General features: G+C 53.2%; 1 protein-coding gene across 1 annotated transcript in view; it reads right to left on the minus strand.

The window, feature by feature from the left end:
* Positions 1-10,228: 10,228 nt before the first annotated feature.
* The window catches only part of LOC111153716 (Yes associated protein 1), a 100,257-nt gene continuing 95,235 nt past the window's right edge, over positions 10,229-15,250 (minus strand). The window contains 4 exon segments of the mRNA XM_022512894.1: positions 10,229-11,115; positions 11,117-11,142; positions 12,382-12,494; positions 14,901-15,031. Coding sequence (XP_022368602.1) covers positions 10,903-11,115; positions 11,117-11,142; positions 12,382-12,494; positions 14,901-15,031 — 483 coding nt within the window. The 3' untranslated portion in view covers positions 10,229-10,902.

Below are 15,250 nucleotides of genomic sequence, written 5' to 3' on the forward strand. Positions count from 1 at the left end.
AGGGAGAGGGAGAAGCAGACACTTACTGAGCAGGGAACAGATCTGGGGACCCTGCGACCATGACCTGAGCCGAAGGCAGACGTTTAACGACTGAGCCACCCAGGCGCCTCTGAAATGCCCCCCTTGTTCTTAGTGTTGAGGGCTTTGGTAGAGAAGTCTCTTTGTAAATGCCAGCTGATCTCAGGAGCTGAGCTGGACAACCGCTACTCCTCTGGCTCCTGATTCTGCAGACGGTGGTGCTCACCGCACCAGTGGACCGACCACTGGACACGAGCTTTCCCCAGTTCCTCTGGTCTGGAGGGGAGGCGCAAAACCCACGTCTTCCCCAGGAGATGTCCTCTCCAGGACTCTGGGTTGGAACCTAAGACAGAGATGTAGGGACCATACGACTGTGCTCTGACACAGGGTGGGGGCTCCCGGGACTACCTCCCAGGGGCAGCCATGACCGACCTTCTGTGTCCTTGTCCTCGTCCTCGGTGATGTTGGGGGTGCAAGGCACAGCTGACTCCTTTGGCCGCATGGGTTTGGGCATAATTCCCAGAGCATCTGCAGCCTCTGTCTGAGTCTCTAGTTCCTGCAGAGTCTGTGATCCCCTCCATAAATACATATTTTTCATCTACATTCTGTGTAAAAGAGCTTCATTTGCTTCTGTTGCTTATAACAAGACCCTGAACTCCTCTAGAAAGCAAGGACAGGCACAACCACAGGCAGCCGCTTCTTAGGAAAGAAGGAGACTCTGGGATTCATCGTTTGGACGCTGGCCACCACCGTGAGCTTCCGTCCAGCGTGAATGGACGATGCTGTGAGCGCCTGAGCCGCACGGAGGGCAGCTGTTCTGCAGAAAACATCTCGAGTGCTCATTAGCAGCCTCACCATGGGGAAGCACATGGGGACGGACACTGAACACGGGAGCCAAGGGGAAGAGGGCTGGTGACGGCTGGAGTGCCCAGCTGCTGGCCGCGGACCAGCAGAGAACAGAGACCCTCTATGCCTGGGACCGACTGGACGTGTGGGCTAAGGTGCCTGAAGCCACACTCAAAGTCGGATTGCACTCATTGCCAAATTCGTGATGAATTAGCCCAGATTCCCTGGTTCTAAAAAGTCAAAGTCAGAATTCTGGGAACGCAGGTTGTTAAAGGGCAGGAGGCGTAGTAAGTGCCCACGGGCCCTACCGCTCCTGGCCCGGTCCCACCCGCCCGGCGAACTTGCACAAATCAAGCTGTGTGTACGTACGCAGGTGAAGACTTGGAGTGTTGGAGTGTCATTCTGGCTCTCTGTGATTCTTGCTGTGTGGCTCAGGGATACAGCCACAAGCGTCGACAGTCAGGCCGGGCACGTGCCAGCTGGACGTCTTGCAGCAAGTGTCCTGGAGGCCCTGGGTCCTGTTCTCTCCAGAGCTCCTTTGGAAACCTGGCCGCACCCGGTCTTACCTCAGCTTGTCGCCCCCTGCGACCTCTTGTCGCTGACTCCCCTGTCATGACACAGTGGGCCTCATCCCCGGCCACCCTGCCCGGCCAAGCAGCTGGTGTCCCACGGAGTCCCCCAAACCCCTGCAGTCGAGGGCCCGAGGGAGTGGTCTTGGAAACCAGGGGTCATGGGCCTCTGAGCCCCAAGGATCAGCACTCTGCTCCGCCCGAAACCATCTCCTGGTTTCCCAGTGCCCAGCCTTGCCACCAAGCCCTTGGGGAGTCTGCCTCTGGCTGTGGGTGGGTTTGATTGGTTTGGTTTTAAGAAAAAAGGACTATGTTTGATGCAGCCGGGTCCTGGTCCTGCTCAGGGTATGCGGGCCGGGCAGCTCCTGGGGCCGGCCGCGCGGGTGTCCCTGCCCTGCTCCAGCAAACCCTCGGGGCCTTCTGGTCCGTCGGCAGAGCCAACTGCAGAACCCAGGCTGGTTCCTGCAGGGGTGGGATCGGGGCCTGCCGGCCTCCCCATTGCTCAGGTTACTGGCAACGCAAGTGTGGGGAGGACCCGGGGTTTTCCTTGGAACCACGCACAGGAATGTGAGCGTGGGATCTGACCTGCACTTACAAACCACGGAGGGACAGCCCGTTGGGGCGATCCAAGGTGCCGCAGGGACCTGTCGCTTCTTCGGGTGGTTTTGCTCTGGACTGGTCCTGACATCCGTGGTCTCCTGGGTGTCGCGGGAGAGTCCGTGGTCTCCGGGGTGTCGCGGCAGAGCTGCCTCTCTGGTCTGTGGAGCCTGCGGGCCTGTCCTGCTGCCGCCGCATCCAGTTACGCCACAGGTAACCCGATGTTTCGGGGAGGGTTCCCCCAAACCTGTGCCTGGTCCTGCCGCAGCCCAACCCCTCCCCGTCCCGGATGCCGGGTGTTTCCCAGCCGGCCCCTGGGGCCACCTGCCACATGCCCCCACCCACATCTGCATGGCCTTCCATGGCTTTCGGGACGGAGCTGTGCCATCGGTGGCCTGTGTGGCCCCTGCCCCCCATCCTGGTCCTGGCCTGTATGTCCTGGGAAAGGCCCCCTCGTGCCCCCAGACTCCCAGGGCACCAGCGGCGACCACACTCTGGGGACCACACCCTCTTCCAGGCTGGTCTCCCTGGTCTGCTGGCAGGCTCCGCAAGGCGGGGAGGGCAGTGGACTTGTACCTGCTGTGACCCCATGCCCGTCACCACGTGCCCCGCGGGAGCCGTCCACATCAACAGAGGGTAGATGTCACTTCTATGCAGCGGGCTTGTTCTCAGTCTATGACCTCGCTCAGCCTCCCTGTGATACAACTCGGCCTCCCCATGCAGGGTCCCTCTGACCCTGCCCAACTCTGCAGGGGTGAAGCTCGCTGGCACCTGCCAGCACTGCCCCCTGGGGTCCTGCTCCCCCTGTAGCCTCTTGACCAGCTGCCTGCACCTCCCACCACCTCTGGCCTGCACAGTAACAGGGGCCATGGGGGCCGTTGGAGGATGCAGGCGAGGGTGGCCTGCGTGCCTGTGAAGTCCGCCCCCAGCCATGCAGACCCGCCTGCTCTCGGTGCCCCGGGGGGTGCCACGCACGGCGCCCAGTCCAGGCCCTCAGCTCTTGGGGGACCTGCAAAGGCCCCTATCGCTCGCTGGGCACATCACTCCCAACCGGGATGGGAGCCCCGAGCAGCCCAAGGGGGTACGAGGCCTATGTGGGCCAAAGGGGAGCCACCTCTAGGCCACTGGGACCTGCAAAACCCAGGCCGCGGGGCTGCTGGCCAGACGGCCTGCGTGACTGTGGCCAGTGCCCGGCACAGAGCGGGCGCCCAGCAACAAGGGCTGAGTGAGTGCGCGCCCGCGGCGCTGGAGCCCGGCAAGGAGGACCCGGGCGCTCACGGAGCCGGTCTGTCCAGCGCGCAGCCCGGCCACCCCCATTCTCTTCCCAGCGGAGGCCTTGGCTTCGTTGCCGTCGTCTCCAGGCCGTGTCAGCGCTGCTACCGCCCGTCACCATAGTCTCCCCCTCCTGCTCCTCAGCCCCAGGAGGAAGGTGCCCAGACCCTGGGTGGGGGGGGGGGGCGAGAGCCGAGTAGCCCCGGACAGCGTGTGGGTGAACCAACCACACCAGCTTCTGAAGAGAGGGCAGGAGACCCAACGCCTGGGGCGTGGAGAGCTCAGTGCCACAGGCAGCAGGGAGCCCAGGGCGGCGGAAAGATGGCCGGGGCCTCAGTGCGTCTCACTGGCCTCAGACAAACATTCCCCGGGGCCTGGCTATGCCTCAACTTCTAGTCACCTCATTGCCATCCTACCGGCGGCTCTGGACCTGGGTTTGACGCTCACAGTATGAACGGTGAACACCTCCAATTTAAAGGACGTGGTACCATCAAGTGAGGTCGTATGTGGACACGTTTTGGTAAATTGTGGAGTCATAACATATTGTTGTTGAAAATAGCTTACGTGTTGGGGCACCCGGGTGGCTCCGTCGGTAAAGCATCTGCCTTCGGCTGAGGTCCCTATCCCGGGGTCAGGGTCCATGCCCAGCTCTCTGCTCAGCGGGGAGCCTGCTGCTCCCTCTGCCCCTCCCCCACCAATCACTTGTGTGCTAATAACTAACAAATAACATCTTCACAAAAGCACAGCACACTTGTAGAGGAATGTGGGGGGTGGCTCGGTGTGTAGACTGAGGTCAGTAAGGGAGGGCTTCACGGATCTACACTGCCAGGCGGACCTACTCAGATCACTGCGGCTCTGAATGAACCAGTCCCATGTCTCCGAATAAGGGCATACCAAGAAGGATTGTGGTTGCGTCAAAAACAACACTGCTTCTGAGGAATGTCGGTTTACGTTATTCTGAGAGCATCTGGTTTTGGTGTCCATAGTCAGTGTTGGGCGACTGTGTGGACTGTAGTATTTTCACTTCACTCTTGATGGAAAAACTCTGTTTTCGGGTCCTACATAAGTGATGGCAGTAAAAACTGGACTCATTTGCTTTTGAAAGTTGCCACATTTAGCAGAACACAACAATGAAACTACTGGAAATGTTCAGGCCTTGAGATTTCTGCTTTAATGACTTTGGAGGACTCATACGGAGATTGACCAATAGTTAGTTTTCAGTCCGAATGCATGTTCAATTTCCTAAGCAATATTCCTGATTTGGCCCGGGCCTGCCAGTCTGTTCCCAACCAGGGAGGTGTCTTTCCAGGGGAGTTCTGGGCGGGCTCCCACACACATGCCCTATGGGGCATCAGCAGAATTCTGACGGCACCGCACACGGGCTCAGGCTGTTCTGCAAATCCCACTGCAGAATTCCACAGAAATTCCTTCCGCTCAGAATGCAGAAAGAGCTACACTGCCGTTCACGGTTTGGATTATCACAGATAACAGGATCTAAAGGGCCCATTTTCCTCCGCACAATGCTGCTGCGATCATTTTACAAGGCCTGTGACTTCCCAGAGCTCAGAGAACAGTGGACAAACGGCCTCTTCGGAATCTGCACGTGTATGTCTGCAGGGTGTGGGCTCAAGCTCCTCAGGGAGCAGGACGTTGTATCTTTCCTAAGATCAAAGGTTTCGGTTCATGGCCACCTAGTGATCCGAGTCCTGTGCGGACGTGACACTCTGACTTGACCCCAGCCCAGCCAAGACGCCCGCGTCGAGCCCTGCTGCCCACCCGGCACCGGTCCTCAGGACAGAGGGCTGCTTGCGGACTGGCACAGACGGCGGCCTTCGGAGGGACGGTGGCCCATGGGGAACCTCACACACAGCAAGACAGTTCTGTGAGGTCCCAGGAACTCATTTCACCCTAGAAGACACTTGGAGACATCTGTCTGGGGAGAGCACAAGGGAGGGGTATCCTGTCCCTGAGAAGTTGGTCCACAGCCTGGTCGGCCGAGGGTGTCCTCCGGTTCGAGTCCTGTTCTGTTTCTTGAAGGGGCCCCTTTACTAAGAACCAAGCCCTGTCCACTCACTCACTCAGAGTATGAACTATCATCGGGTTCACAAAGTCACAGTAACTGGTTTTTAATTGTTTCCCCCTTTTTGGCAAAACCATTCCAAGCACCAGATTCGCTGTTTAGGAATTTTGCAAAGTTGGCTCTTTGCTCAGGTAGCTCCAAATACTGCTTCGAGTAGCACAGATACCGATTTCTTTCCTTTTCTTTTTTCTTTTGGTTTTCTCGTTGCTGTTCTTTACACTTTTGACAGGATCCTAGTAACTTGGATGTCAGGTCTCCTGGGTCAGAAGTTCGTTTTCTGTTAAAGAATGTATCTTCCCAATCCCATCTTGCTTTTGCTCACGCCTCAATCTGGCACCTGTTTCTCTAGTGACAGGATGAAACCTGACCGCTCAAGGCTATGCTTACACTTAGAACTTACCAGTGTTAGAGGTTTTTTACATCCAGCTAATACAGCACAAACATTCCATGTGTGATCTGGAAGAACTACGGCACCAGATGTCATGGGATTGGTTCTCAGTCAGCAATCAGACTTGTCATCAAAGACGACGGTTCATCAAGTTTCTCGTGATTCGTGACAGACAGCAACTCCATGCCGACAGCCTGGACTGGGACAAGGACCGCGCAGCAGGTGTCCTGCCAGAGCTGAGGCTGGAGCCCCGTGGCACACACGCTTACCCAGAAGTCAAGCCAGAGCCTCACCAGAAGCGCACGTAGCGCTAACACAGTCTGTAGCTGCCAGGACCAGGGCAGCTGGTTGCCAGCACACAACCCAAGCCAACGTGATGGGGTAGGGTGGGGTGGGCAGGCTGGGAGGCTCTTGTTTTGCAGTGCCGGCAAGGGGAGGGCCGGCGAGGGGAGGGCAGGGGGGCGGGAGGCGGAACTCACGGTCTACTGCCCGCTCCCCCAGTCACCCCGAGGCCTCACTAGTTACTGTGCTTTCTCTGTCTCTGGAAAACCATTTTTCTGTTTACCCCAGCTGAGCAATTCCTTTATTTACTTACGGAGCTACTTTACTATAGTTTGGGTCTTTAAATTTAAAAAAAAAAATTTTTTTTAAGATTTTTTTTTTTTTATTCATTTATTTGACAAAGATCACAAGCAGGCAGAGAGGCAGGCAGAGAGAGAGGAAGGGAAGCAGGCTCCCTGCTGAGCAGAGAGCCCGATGCGGGGCTCGATCCCAGGACCCTGAGCTGAAGGCAGAGGCTTAACCCACAGAGCCACCCAGGCGCCCCTAGTTTGGGTCTTTAAAACAAACAAACAAACAAACAAACAAACAAACACTAAGACGACTAACACTTGCCAAACATTCAGAACGTGCAACCTCGCTCTCTCAAGGGGGTACGTGCCCCACGCCCAAACTGATTGCCTTCCATGTGGACTCTGCAGACCCGCACTGGCCAGACCAGTTATTTGCAGGGTGTAGAGGTCTGACCCCAGGGTCAGGAAGAGGGTCCCACCACCCCACGGGAAGCTGACTGCCTGTGGATACAGGCTGCGGTCCTGAGCCAAGGGGCTCCACTGCGGTTCAGACAAGGCTGCAAGACGGATGTTCCTCTACTGTGAGGATGGTACACATAACGAGACAGGACGTTCAGATCTCCCTCGATGAAGCTGATGTGCGTCAGGGATTGGAGATACTGTACAAGCAAAGACAATCAAATCTACTACTTACTCAGAGTTTAGGACCCACCACCTAAATCTGTAACTATTTTCACCAATCTAAGGGCTCTATTTTGGGGACCATGAGAAAGTGCTCTGGAGAGATGTAACCGCAGGCTGTTCTGAAAGACGGGGAAGTCCCTCTCAGTTTCTCCATGGGTGACCTGTCTTCTGCAGACACACCATCACACACCACCGTCAGCGTGGACGGTCTGCCCAGGGGGTGGGGGGGCACAGAACATCAGGTTCGAAGAAGGACCTCTGTACTTCCAAAGTCCCCAGTGCCAGACTGACCTTCCCCTCAAACCTGCAGACCAGTTGTGACCATACCCACCCTTTGCTTCCTTCTCATTACATACTTGTTCCACTGGAAGACCATGAAGAAGCCAAAAAGTTTTAAACATATTAGTCGCTAAAAACAACAAAGAAGAGTTTAAAGAAAGAATATATTTAAGCCACATAAACAAACAAAAAGGTATTACATAAGAAAAAATAATGTAACAATTTATGTAAGTACCTAACATACGAGCATGCTCTTACATCTAAAACAAAAAATAAAAAGGTGATACGGGTACTATATATATATATTTGACAAGTGTGCATTAAAGAGTTCTCTAATATAAAACATTTAAATTGTGTTGAATACTTTTCATGATACAGAAAACAACTGTTAAAATAGGCACACCCAACAATTCTTATAAAAATATGCTTGCCGACAATAAAATTCATCTGAGCACTCCTGTCTTAGATATCCAAAACCTACGGAGCTGTCAACCACTGGGTACCACCTCCCACTTTTGCACCATGGGTTTCAGCACTGACTGGTATGAATTATGAGCTAGCATTAATTAGGGTTATTTTTTAATGTTTCTGCCATTTTCCCTCAGAATGCATCTATTTACTGTGAATACTTAAAACAACAATAATGTCTGTATATAAAGTCACTTCCTTAATGTTCTTTCTTCCTTTTCTAAAAAAGGCACTGTATTTAGAAACAGCTACGACTGCAGGCAGTGCTTTGGAGAATCTCAAACTCCCGATCAGTATGCTCCACCAATGTCAGTACATCTAAGAAGCCCTAACTGAAAAGAACACAAGATGTAAAAAGCTGATAAAATGAAAGGTTATAAAACTGGTTTATTGTAAAAGCAATTCAAGAATACCCAGTTAAAATCTTACCCCGATGCTACCCAGTACAACCAAGAAGCAGTTACACACGTTAACATTAGGAACAAGGACACAGAACAAGACAGACCACATTCAGGCTGTGATTCAAATCAGAAAGAGGAAGGACTGCTACGTGTCCTTCAGGTGAGTGGAGGGTGCGGTCGGGGTCCCCAGCACCTCAAGGACACTGCGGGATGACTGGGAAAGCCAGAGTCTGGGGGACAGGAAGAACCCTGGGTCCCCGCTCCGTGGGCACACTAAAGTGTTGGAACTCAGAGGAACAATGGCCTTCAGTGACAGCGAGACGCAAGCCAAGTCTTTACAGGGAAAAAGTGGAGCTTATCAAGTTCTCTATCGAGGTCCCACAAGTCCTTGCCACCCCTCCCACGTCCCCAGCCGCCCGAGGCTACAGCTACTCTGCTGAGGCTGAAGACACGATCTCAGCCGGAGGCTTCCTGGCCCACGGCAGGCACCCCCTCCACGCAGCTCCCACCTCTGCACGAGGAAACCAACACCTGCTGGACGGTCCCTACACTCACTTATGCATTCTGGGTACAATTTCATTATTGCTCTTTAAAAAAAAAAAAAAGTCAAGGAATCTCCACAGTGGCCATTTCCCCTCAGAGTTAATTCAAGATTTACTCTTTCTGCTGATTTCCTAACAAAAAGTCGTAGAGTCAATAGTAACGAATGATCGACCTATGAGTCATTATATACAACAGTCAATTCAGTTTTGAGCACTGAAAGTACTTAAGATAAAACTTCTCACTCCCAACTTTTGTAGTCCTCTCCACCGAAGGGCCGAAATACTTAGATTTTTGTAATTAAAAAAAAAAAAAAAAAAAAAAAACTGCCCAAGAAGAGAACTCTCAAACCCGAGGCTTTTCATAGCAGTTTTAGCCAAGAAAAAAGATTTTCTTATGTCAGTTATAAACCCTTGAAAATAAGGGCTTATTCCAGAAATACTGAAAGACCCTCAATCCCAGAGGTGCTCGCTGGTACCACTATGACTCACGGCCGACTAGTCCCTTCATAGCTTATACTGAAGAGTTGATTCCTGCTCATTTTGTTCCTTTAAAAAATACTCTTTGGAAACCATTATTATTCCTCCTGTAGACATACTCTAGTTATAGCTCTTCCTGTAAAAATAAAAGTATAATCATGATTATCTCTATTTCTTTGCTAAATTCAACTACTGATATACATTTGTTAATGTGATCACCTCACCAGCTAACTCAGCACCTCGACAGGATCCTATATGCTGTCCAGGGTCAGTTCTCACCATGTGCAAGTAGGAGCGCGTCTTTTTTAAGTAACAACAATCTTGTAGGCAATATTTCAATGCACTCCTCAATATGTTTGTTACAATCAAGAACTGAGAGACTAGAACTGACTTCCAAAACTAGGGCAAAGGTCAATTTTCAGAGCTAAAGAAAGGTAAACCACATGTAAAGCTTACTTCTGTCATGTACATTACGAACTTACGTAGTGATTTCCCATCAAGGCTCAAAATTAGTCCAAGGGAGTGTCAAGGGGAAAATACAGCCTTATCTTGTTTGCTTCTTTCAAATTCATTAGACAACACCGTGTGTCCAGTGAGCACATGGTCCTCTAGACGCTCTCCGTGACAACAGCCCTTTCTAGAACACTAAACTACCTCTAATGTCCGCACACTGCCCCGACAGATTTAACCACCAGTGCGGTACGACCACTACTCACATATTCTAAACGCACACATTCAAAACTACTGTGTTAAAATAACCTGGAAAGTAGGGAAACCTTAAAAAAAAAAAAAAAAGATACATTCTGCTATCACACTATCATAAACATTATAAGTGTGTGTGTGGGTATATATAGAGCGGATAATCAAGATTTAAATAAGATGGTAAAAAATCAGGAAATGTAGATTTTAATAGTCGCCCCCCAGCTACAACTACAGAGTTGCTACTATGATAATTTGTCTAGATTCTGGAAAAAAAACAAAAACTAAAACAAAAAACAAAAAAGACACAGCCCAACCAATCAAAACAAAAACAAACCCAGAATAAAACCCAGCAAAACCTATACTAGAGTATGTGGCAATAATTAATACATTTCTACGGAAACTGTCTTATGCCTTATAAGCTCCTAAAATAAAATCAAGGTCACTACGTGACTAATGATAGCACGAGGAGGGAAAAACACTGAAAGTGAAGCGGTCCCCAGCCTTGGTTTCAGCGAGCTCATCGATCAGCACCAAGCACTGAGCGGTGGTGCAACCACTCTGGCTTGACTGACCGGTAAGTCATGTTTTCCCACCGACCAAAGACCACTGGACAGACAACCGCCCGCACAAATGAAATGCTGTGACGTGACGCATCTGACTCCCAAGTCCACGTGTTTGCTCGACACGACGGGCGAACACCAAACTGGGCGAAAGGCATGGCATCCGTCATCCAAACAGGCTCACTGCCCCCAGCCCCCCAAACGAACAGTAGTTATAATAGCAAAAGAAACCAAAAACGTGTTTTTTGATTCTTTAGAGCCAACTATGAAAGAGGTCAGCAATATATCAACAGCAGCAACGGACAAGAAGAGCGAAACAACAGATCGAAGAATCCTGCTGGACGTCTATTCCTCTTCTCCGGCGTGAGCCCAGAGACTGCGACTGGCTTACTGGGGAACCTCTCCTTGGATCCTTCACAGATGTGGCATTCGGTCTACCTGCGGGCTCTACAACCACGTGAGAAAGCTTTCCTTATCGAGCTTGGTGGCGGCGAGCACAGACTCCATGTCGCTGAGGATGTCAGAGCTCAGGGCCTCCTGCAGGCTGGGCATCAACTCCTCCCCTTCCATGCTCATCCCATCGCCCTCCAGCGTGCCAAGGTCCACGTTTGTCCCCGGAAGGGCTTCTAGGTAGTCTGGGAAACGGCTCTGCTGGGGGGGGCACGGTACTTTGGTTGATAGTGTCGCCTGGTGGGGACAGAGAAAAGAGAATAAGGTCCCTTTCAAAAGCTACCATCAGAGCTCTACTGTGAGAGCACTCGGAAATGCAGAAAGAGAGAAAAGCTCTCCCCACTGACCTCCTGAGCCAACGCCCAGAGTTTACTTCAGGCTGAACAACTTGCAGAAGACACAATAATGCCAAGGTAGCTTTTGCTTTAACATTTATTCAGATCCTGAAGCAACGGCACAAGACGCTTATTACTAGATACTCGGCACTAAAGGGGCTCGTGAAAGAAATGAACGTCCCGCGACACTTTCCTTCCAGCAAGGACACTGCCCAAGAGCACCACTGTGGAGCCCCCCCCCCCCCCCCCGGCCCTGAGATCGAATATCAGCAGGGCTACACACCCTCTTCCCTTGACACCACCCTGGGGACCACTAACGTCAAGACTCCGGATGAGAGCTGCATCCCAGCCACAGAACAAGCCTCCCTGAGGTCTGGGACTAGCCACGCTCGCTAGCCCTCCTCCCAGAGTCCCCCGCAAGCCTGACGGGACACGCTCCTGAACACGACAGCACCACACTCCTTCTAGCTTCAACCGACAAACCTGTGAGAGCCACAGCGGTTCAGGGAACAGAGCCATGGGGGGACAGGAGCAAAGACAGCGTGTGGGGAAGAGCCAGGTGTGCAGGGGCACCTGCAGGGGAGGGAAGATCTAGGGAAGCGAAGAGGAGGGGCTGCTGAGCACTCGAGCAAGCAGCAAAGCCATGAGCCGGAGGAGCATGAGCAGAGACGACACGGCCGGCGCTCCGAGAAGCTGTGGGTCAGAGAGCTGGCCAGTCAGGGCTCAGCGGGTGAGCCCCAAGGAGCCCGCTCCAAGTCCCCTGCCCTCCTGAGCCCCCAACACCCACACTGGGCCAGAAAGCTCAGGGGAGAGGCCGCGGACACCGAACCCACACAGGTCCGTGACCACAAGCGTGGAGAGGGCCCTCCACCACCCTGCAGGCCAGCCCAGGGTCCTAAGTGCTGCAGGAAGTCGTGTCGTCAGTGCTGTTCGAAGGGAGCGATGCTGCCCACATTTAAAATCTGGGAAAACACTTTCACTGTAAACTACATATATAGAAACAGAGCAGGCTCGATCGGAATGAACTTTATGGGGTCGTGACGGGTTTTCTTCCCAACAAGCTTGGCTCCCAGACATGGCTACCATGGCTATGTCACTGAAGACGGCCCACCAGGACCAGCGGAGGACCCCCACTGCCCACCTGTGTCCATCTCGTCAACGCTGTTCAAGAAGTCGTCTGGGGTCCGAGGCACGCTGTAGCTGCTCATGCTCAGCCCGCTGTCTGTGCTCTCCTCCCTCGAGTGGTAGGTGCCACTGCAAAACAGGAGCGTCAAAGACCAGCATTTTCTAGGGTTCCAAGGTCATGGTGGACAGCTCAGTGCACACCACAAGCATCCACCCCCTTCACCAGGACTCAGACCTGGCCCTTGGCAGGGAGAGGGGGGCAGCCTGAAGGGGCCCCAATCTCCCCTCCGGTGCTGGCTCTGGTGGCAAGAGAAGAAAAATGATAGGCTGGCAGCCTTCCCAGTGGACAGAAAGTTCTCTGTGTGGGCATTCTCTCTGTGATGCCGTTTGAAGCTGGGGGAGCCACACGGCCCGCGCATTTCAAGATCTTGATTTCCCAGTGGTGCTCCACAGGCCGGGGGCGGGTGGGGTGGGGGAGCACGGGCAGAGTTCAAGCCAAGGAACAATCAACCCCAATCAAAGAACCAAAAGTCCCAGGGGCGCCTGGGTGGCTCGGTGGGTTAAGCCTCTGCCTTCAGCTCAGGTCATGATCTCAGGGTTCTGGGATCGAGCCCCGAGTCGGGCTCTCTGCTCAGCAGGGAGCCTGCTTCCTTCATTTCTTTCTCTGCCTGCCTCTCTGCCTACTTGTGATCTCTGTCAAATAAATAAGGGAGGAGTTGCTGCCCATGAACAAGAAGTCCCCTGGGGTGCTTGGGTGACTCAGTCAGGTAAGCGGCAAGTCCTGATCTCGGGGTCCTGAGATTGAGCCCCGTGATGAAAGTTGAAACCTCAAAGGCCTAGACTTCTTCCCTAATGACCTGAAGGAGTGGCTCTGTCCTCCCTCCCCTCATGGTTACACTGAAACCCCTACATTACTCTCAGGCTTCTGCCAGATTTTGGCAAGAGTTGGAAGCCTCACAATGACCCAGGAAAACACGAATGTGCCCCTAAGACCACTTGGACACAACAGTGCTGCTTTGGAGGCCTCAGGATGTGGTCTGTCTTCCTCCTGCCAGAGCCCTGAGATGGGACAGGGCCTGGTTGCCACTCCCGCCTCACAGCGTAGGGCTTGCCCCGGCCACGGCAGACCCTGGTGTGGAGCTCTGTCCACACCACAGGATGAGCACAGGGGTCACTTCCCTGCCTACTCATCCCCCAGACATGCGGGACAGAAACCAGCCCAGACTCTGGGGACAGAGGCAACAACTACACAAACCTGTATTTGATGGTTTCTGAGATACGCGTACCGTCGAGGAGCAGCTAACGTGTACATTCACGAATTGCACCCAAGCAGTGTGTGAGCAAAGGGCTCTGAAAACCGAGAGGGGAGCTCGGAAGAGGCTGGTGCAAGGCGACACTGGACCTGATGATGAGGGCTCTCGGGGTAAAGGGGGGGTGCTGCAGCAGGGCTGAAAGCCAGCTTGGTGACAAGTGGGGTAACAAGTGTGTGGGGCCCACGGGTCATGTATGAACTTAGTAGCAGGCAACGGCAACGGGGAAACCGTCAAGTTTCTTTTTCTTCTTCTTCTTTTTAAAGATTTTATTTATTTATTTGACAGAGATCACAAGTAGGCAGAGAGGCAGGCAGAGAGAGAGGGGGAAGCAGGCTCCCCGCTGAGCAGAGAGCCCGATGCGGGGCTCGATCCCAGGACCCTGAGATCATGACCTGAGCTGAAGGCAGAGGCTTTAACCCACTGAGCCACCCAGGAGCCCCAGAAATTTCATTTTCTAAATCATGAAGTTTTCAATTCACTTGGTGAGAAGTTTAAGTGTAGTATAATAACTTTCTTAAACCAAAGTGCCTTTGAACGTTTTTTAAAAGTGCTTAAACTGGTTTTTAAAAACCTAAAAGGACAAAGACAAGAAAGTATTTGCTCCATATTTTAAAAACTGAAACTCCACCAATATTTTACAACCTGAAAGGATGAACCATCATCAAACCTTAGTTTTAAGTGTTTTCCAGGAAAGGGCCGTCAGCCCGCAGCCTCCAGCCCAGCTCCGCACGGGACAGCACGACCTCGCTCTGCTCAAACGCGAGGTCTGTGTGAACTCGCTGAAAGGCATCTGCAAGCAAATCCTGCCCGTGGCGGGGGCGTTTCGGAAGGAGGCGAGGCCTTCCATCTCATGGCCCTGAGCAACAGCCCTTGAGGTGGGGAGGCTGTAGGCCGCTGCCCAGTGGGGAGGGGAGGGGGTGCCCGGACGCTGGCCTCAGGGAGCTTGAGGACGAGACTTCCATGGAAGGCACCCACGTGCCCCTTCAGGACTGCGTGATGTGAACTCACCAGAAGAAGACACGTGACAGGGAACGTGTCACGTGTCCTACCCCAGGAGCCGGCTCTGAAGCCCAGAGCTCGGTGGGACTCACCGTTTGCCGAGAAGGTCATTTTCAACATGGGGCGTGGCCCCCACGGCCACCCCACGGGTGTGCCCAGCACTGAGGGGCGCGCGGGCAACTATGGCCTTTCTCAGACACTGGCCGGGGCAGCTCCCACCCACCTGTTTAGAAAGGGGTCCGAGCCGCTGGTGGTCATTGTTCTCAGTTCCTGAGACATCCCAGGGGAAGGCACCGGGTTTGGAGTCCCGCCATCCTGCTCCAGTGTCGGTAACTGGCTACGGAGAGCTAATTCCTAGGAAAAACCAACACACACACAATCAGCCTACCGGTGACAAATTCACTGTTCGATGTACAGAAACAAAATGCCGCTGGCATTTAAGGGCGCGGGGCTCAGGCGTCCAGCACCTGTCAAAGCTAACATGCTACCTGCCCGGAAAGACCACTGCTTCTACTGTTCAGTCACACACATTCGAGGTTTATCGTGAACGATCCCAGATCCTTACGTCTTTAC

This window comes from Enhydra lutris, unplaced genomic scaffold (genome assembly GCF_002288905.1).
Source record: "Enhydra lutris kenyoni isolate GAN:26980312 unplaced genomic scaffold, ASM228890v2 scaffoldscaffold34, whole genome shotgun sequence".
In the NCBI taxonomy this organism is placed as follows: Eukaryota; Metazoa; Chordata; class Mammalia; order Carnivora; family Mustelidae; genus Enhydra; species Enhydra lutris.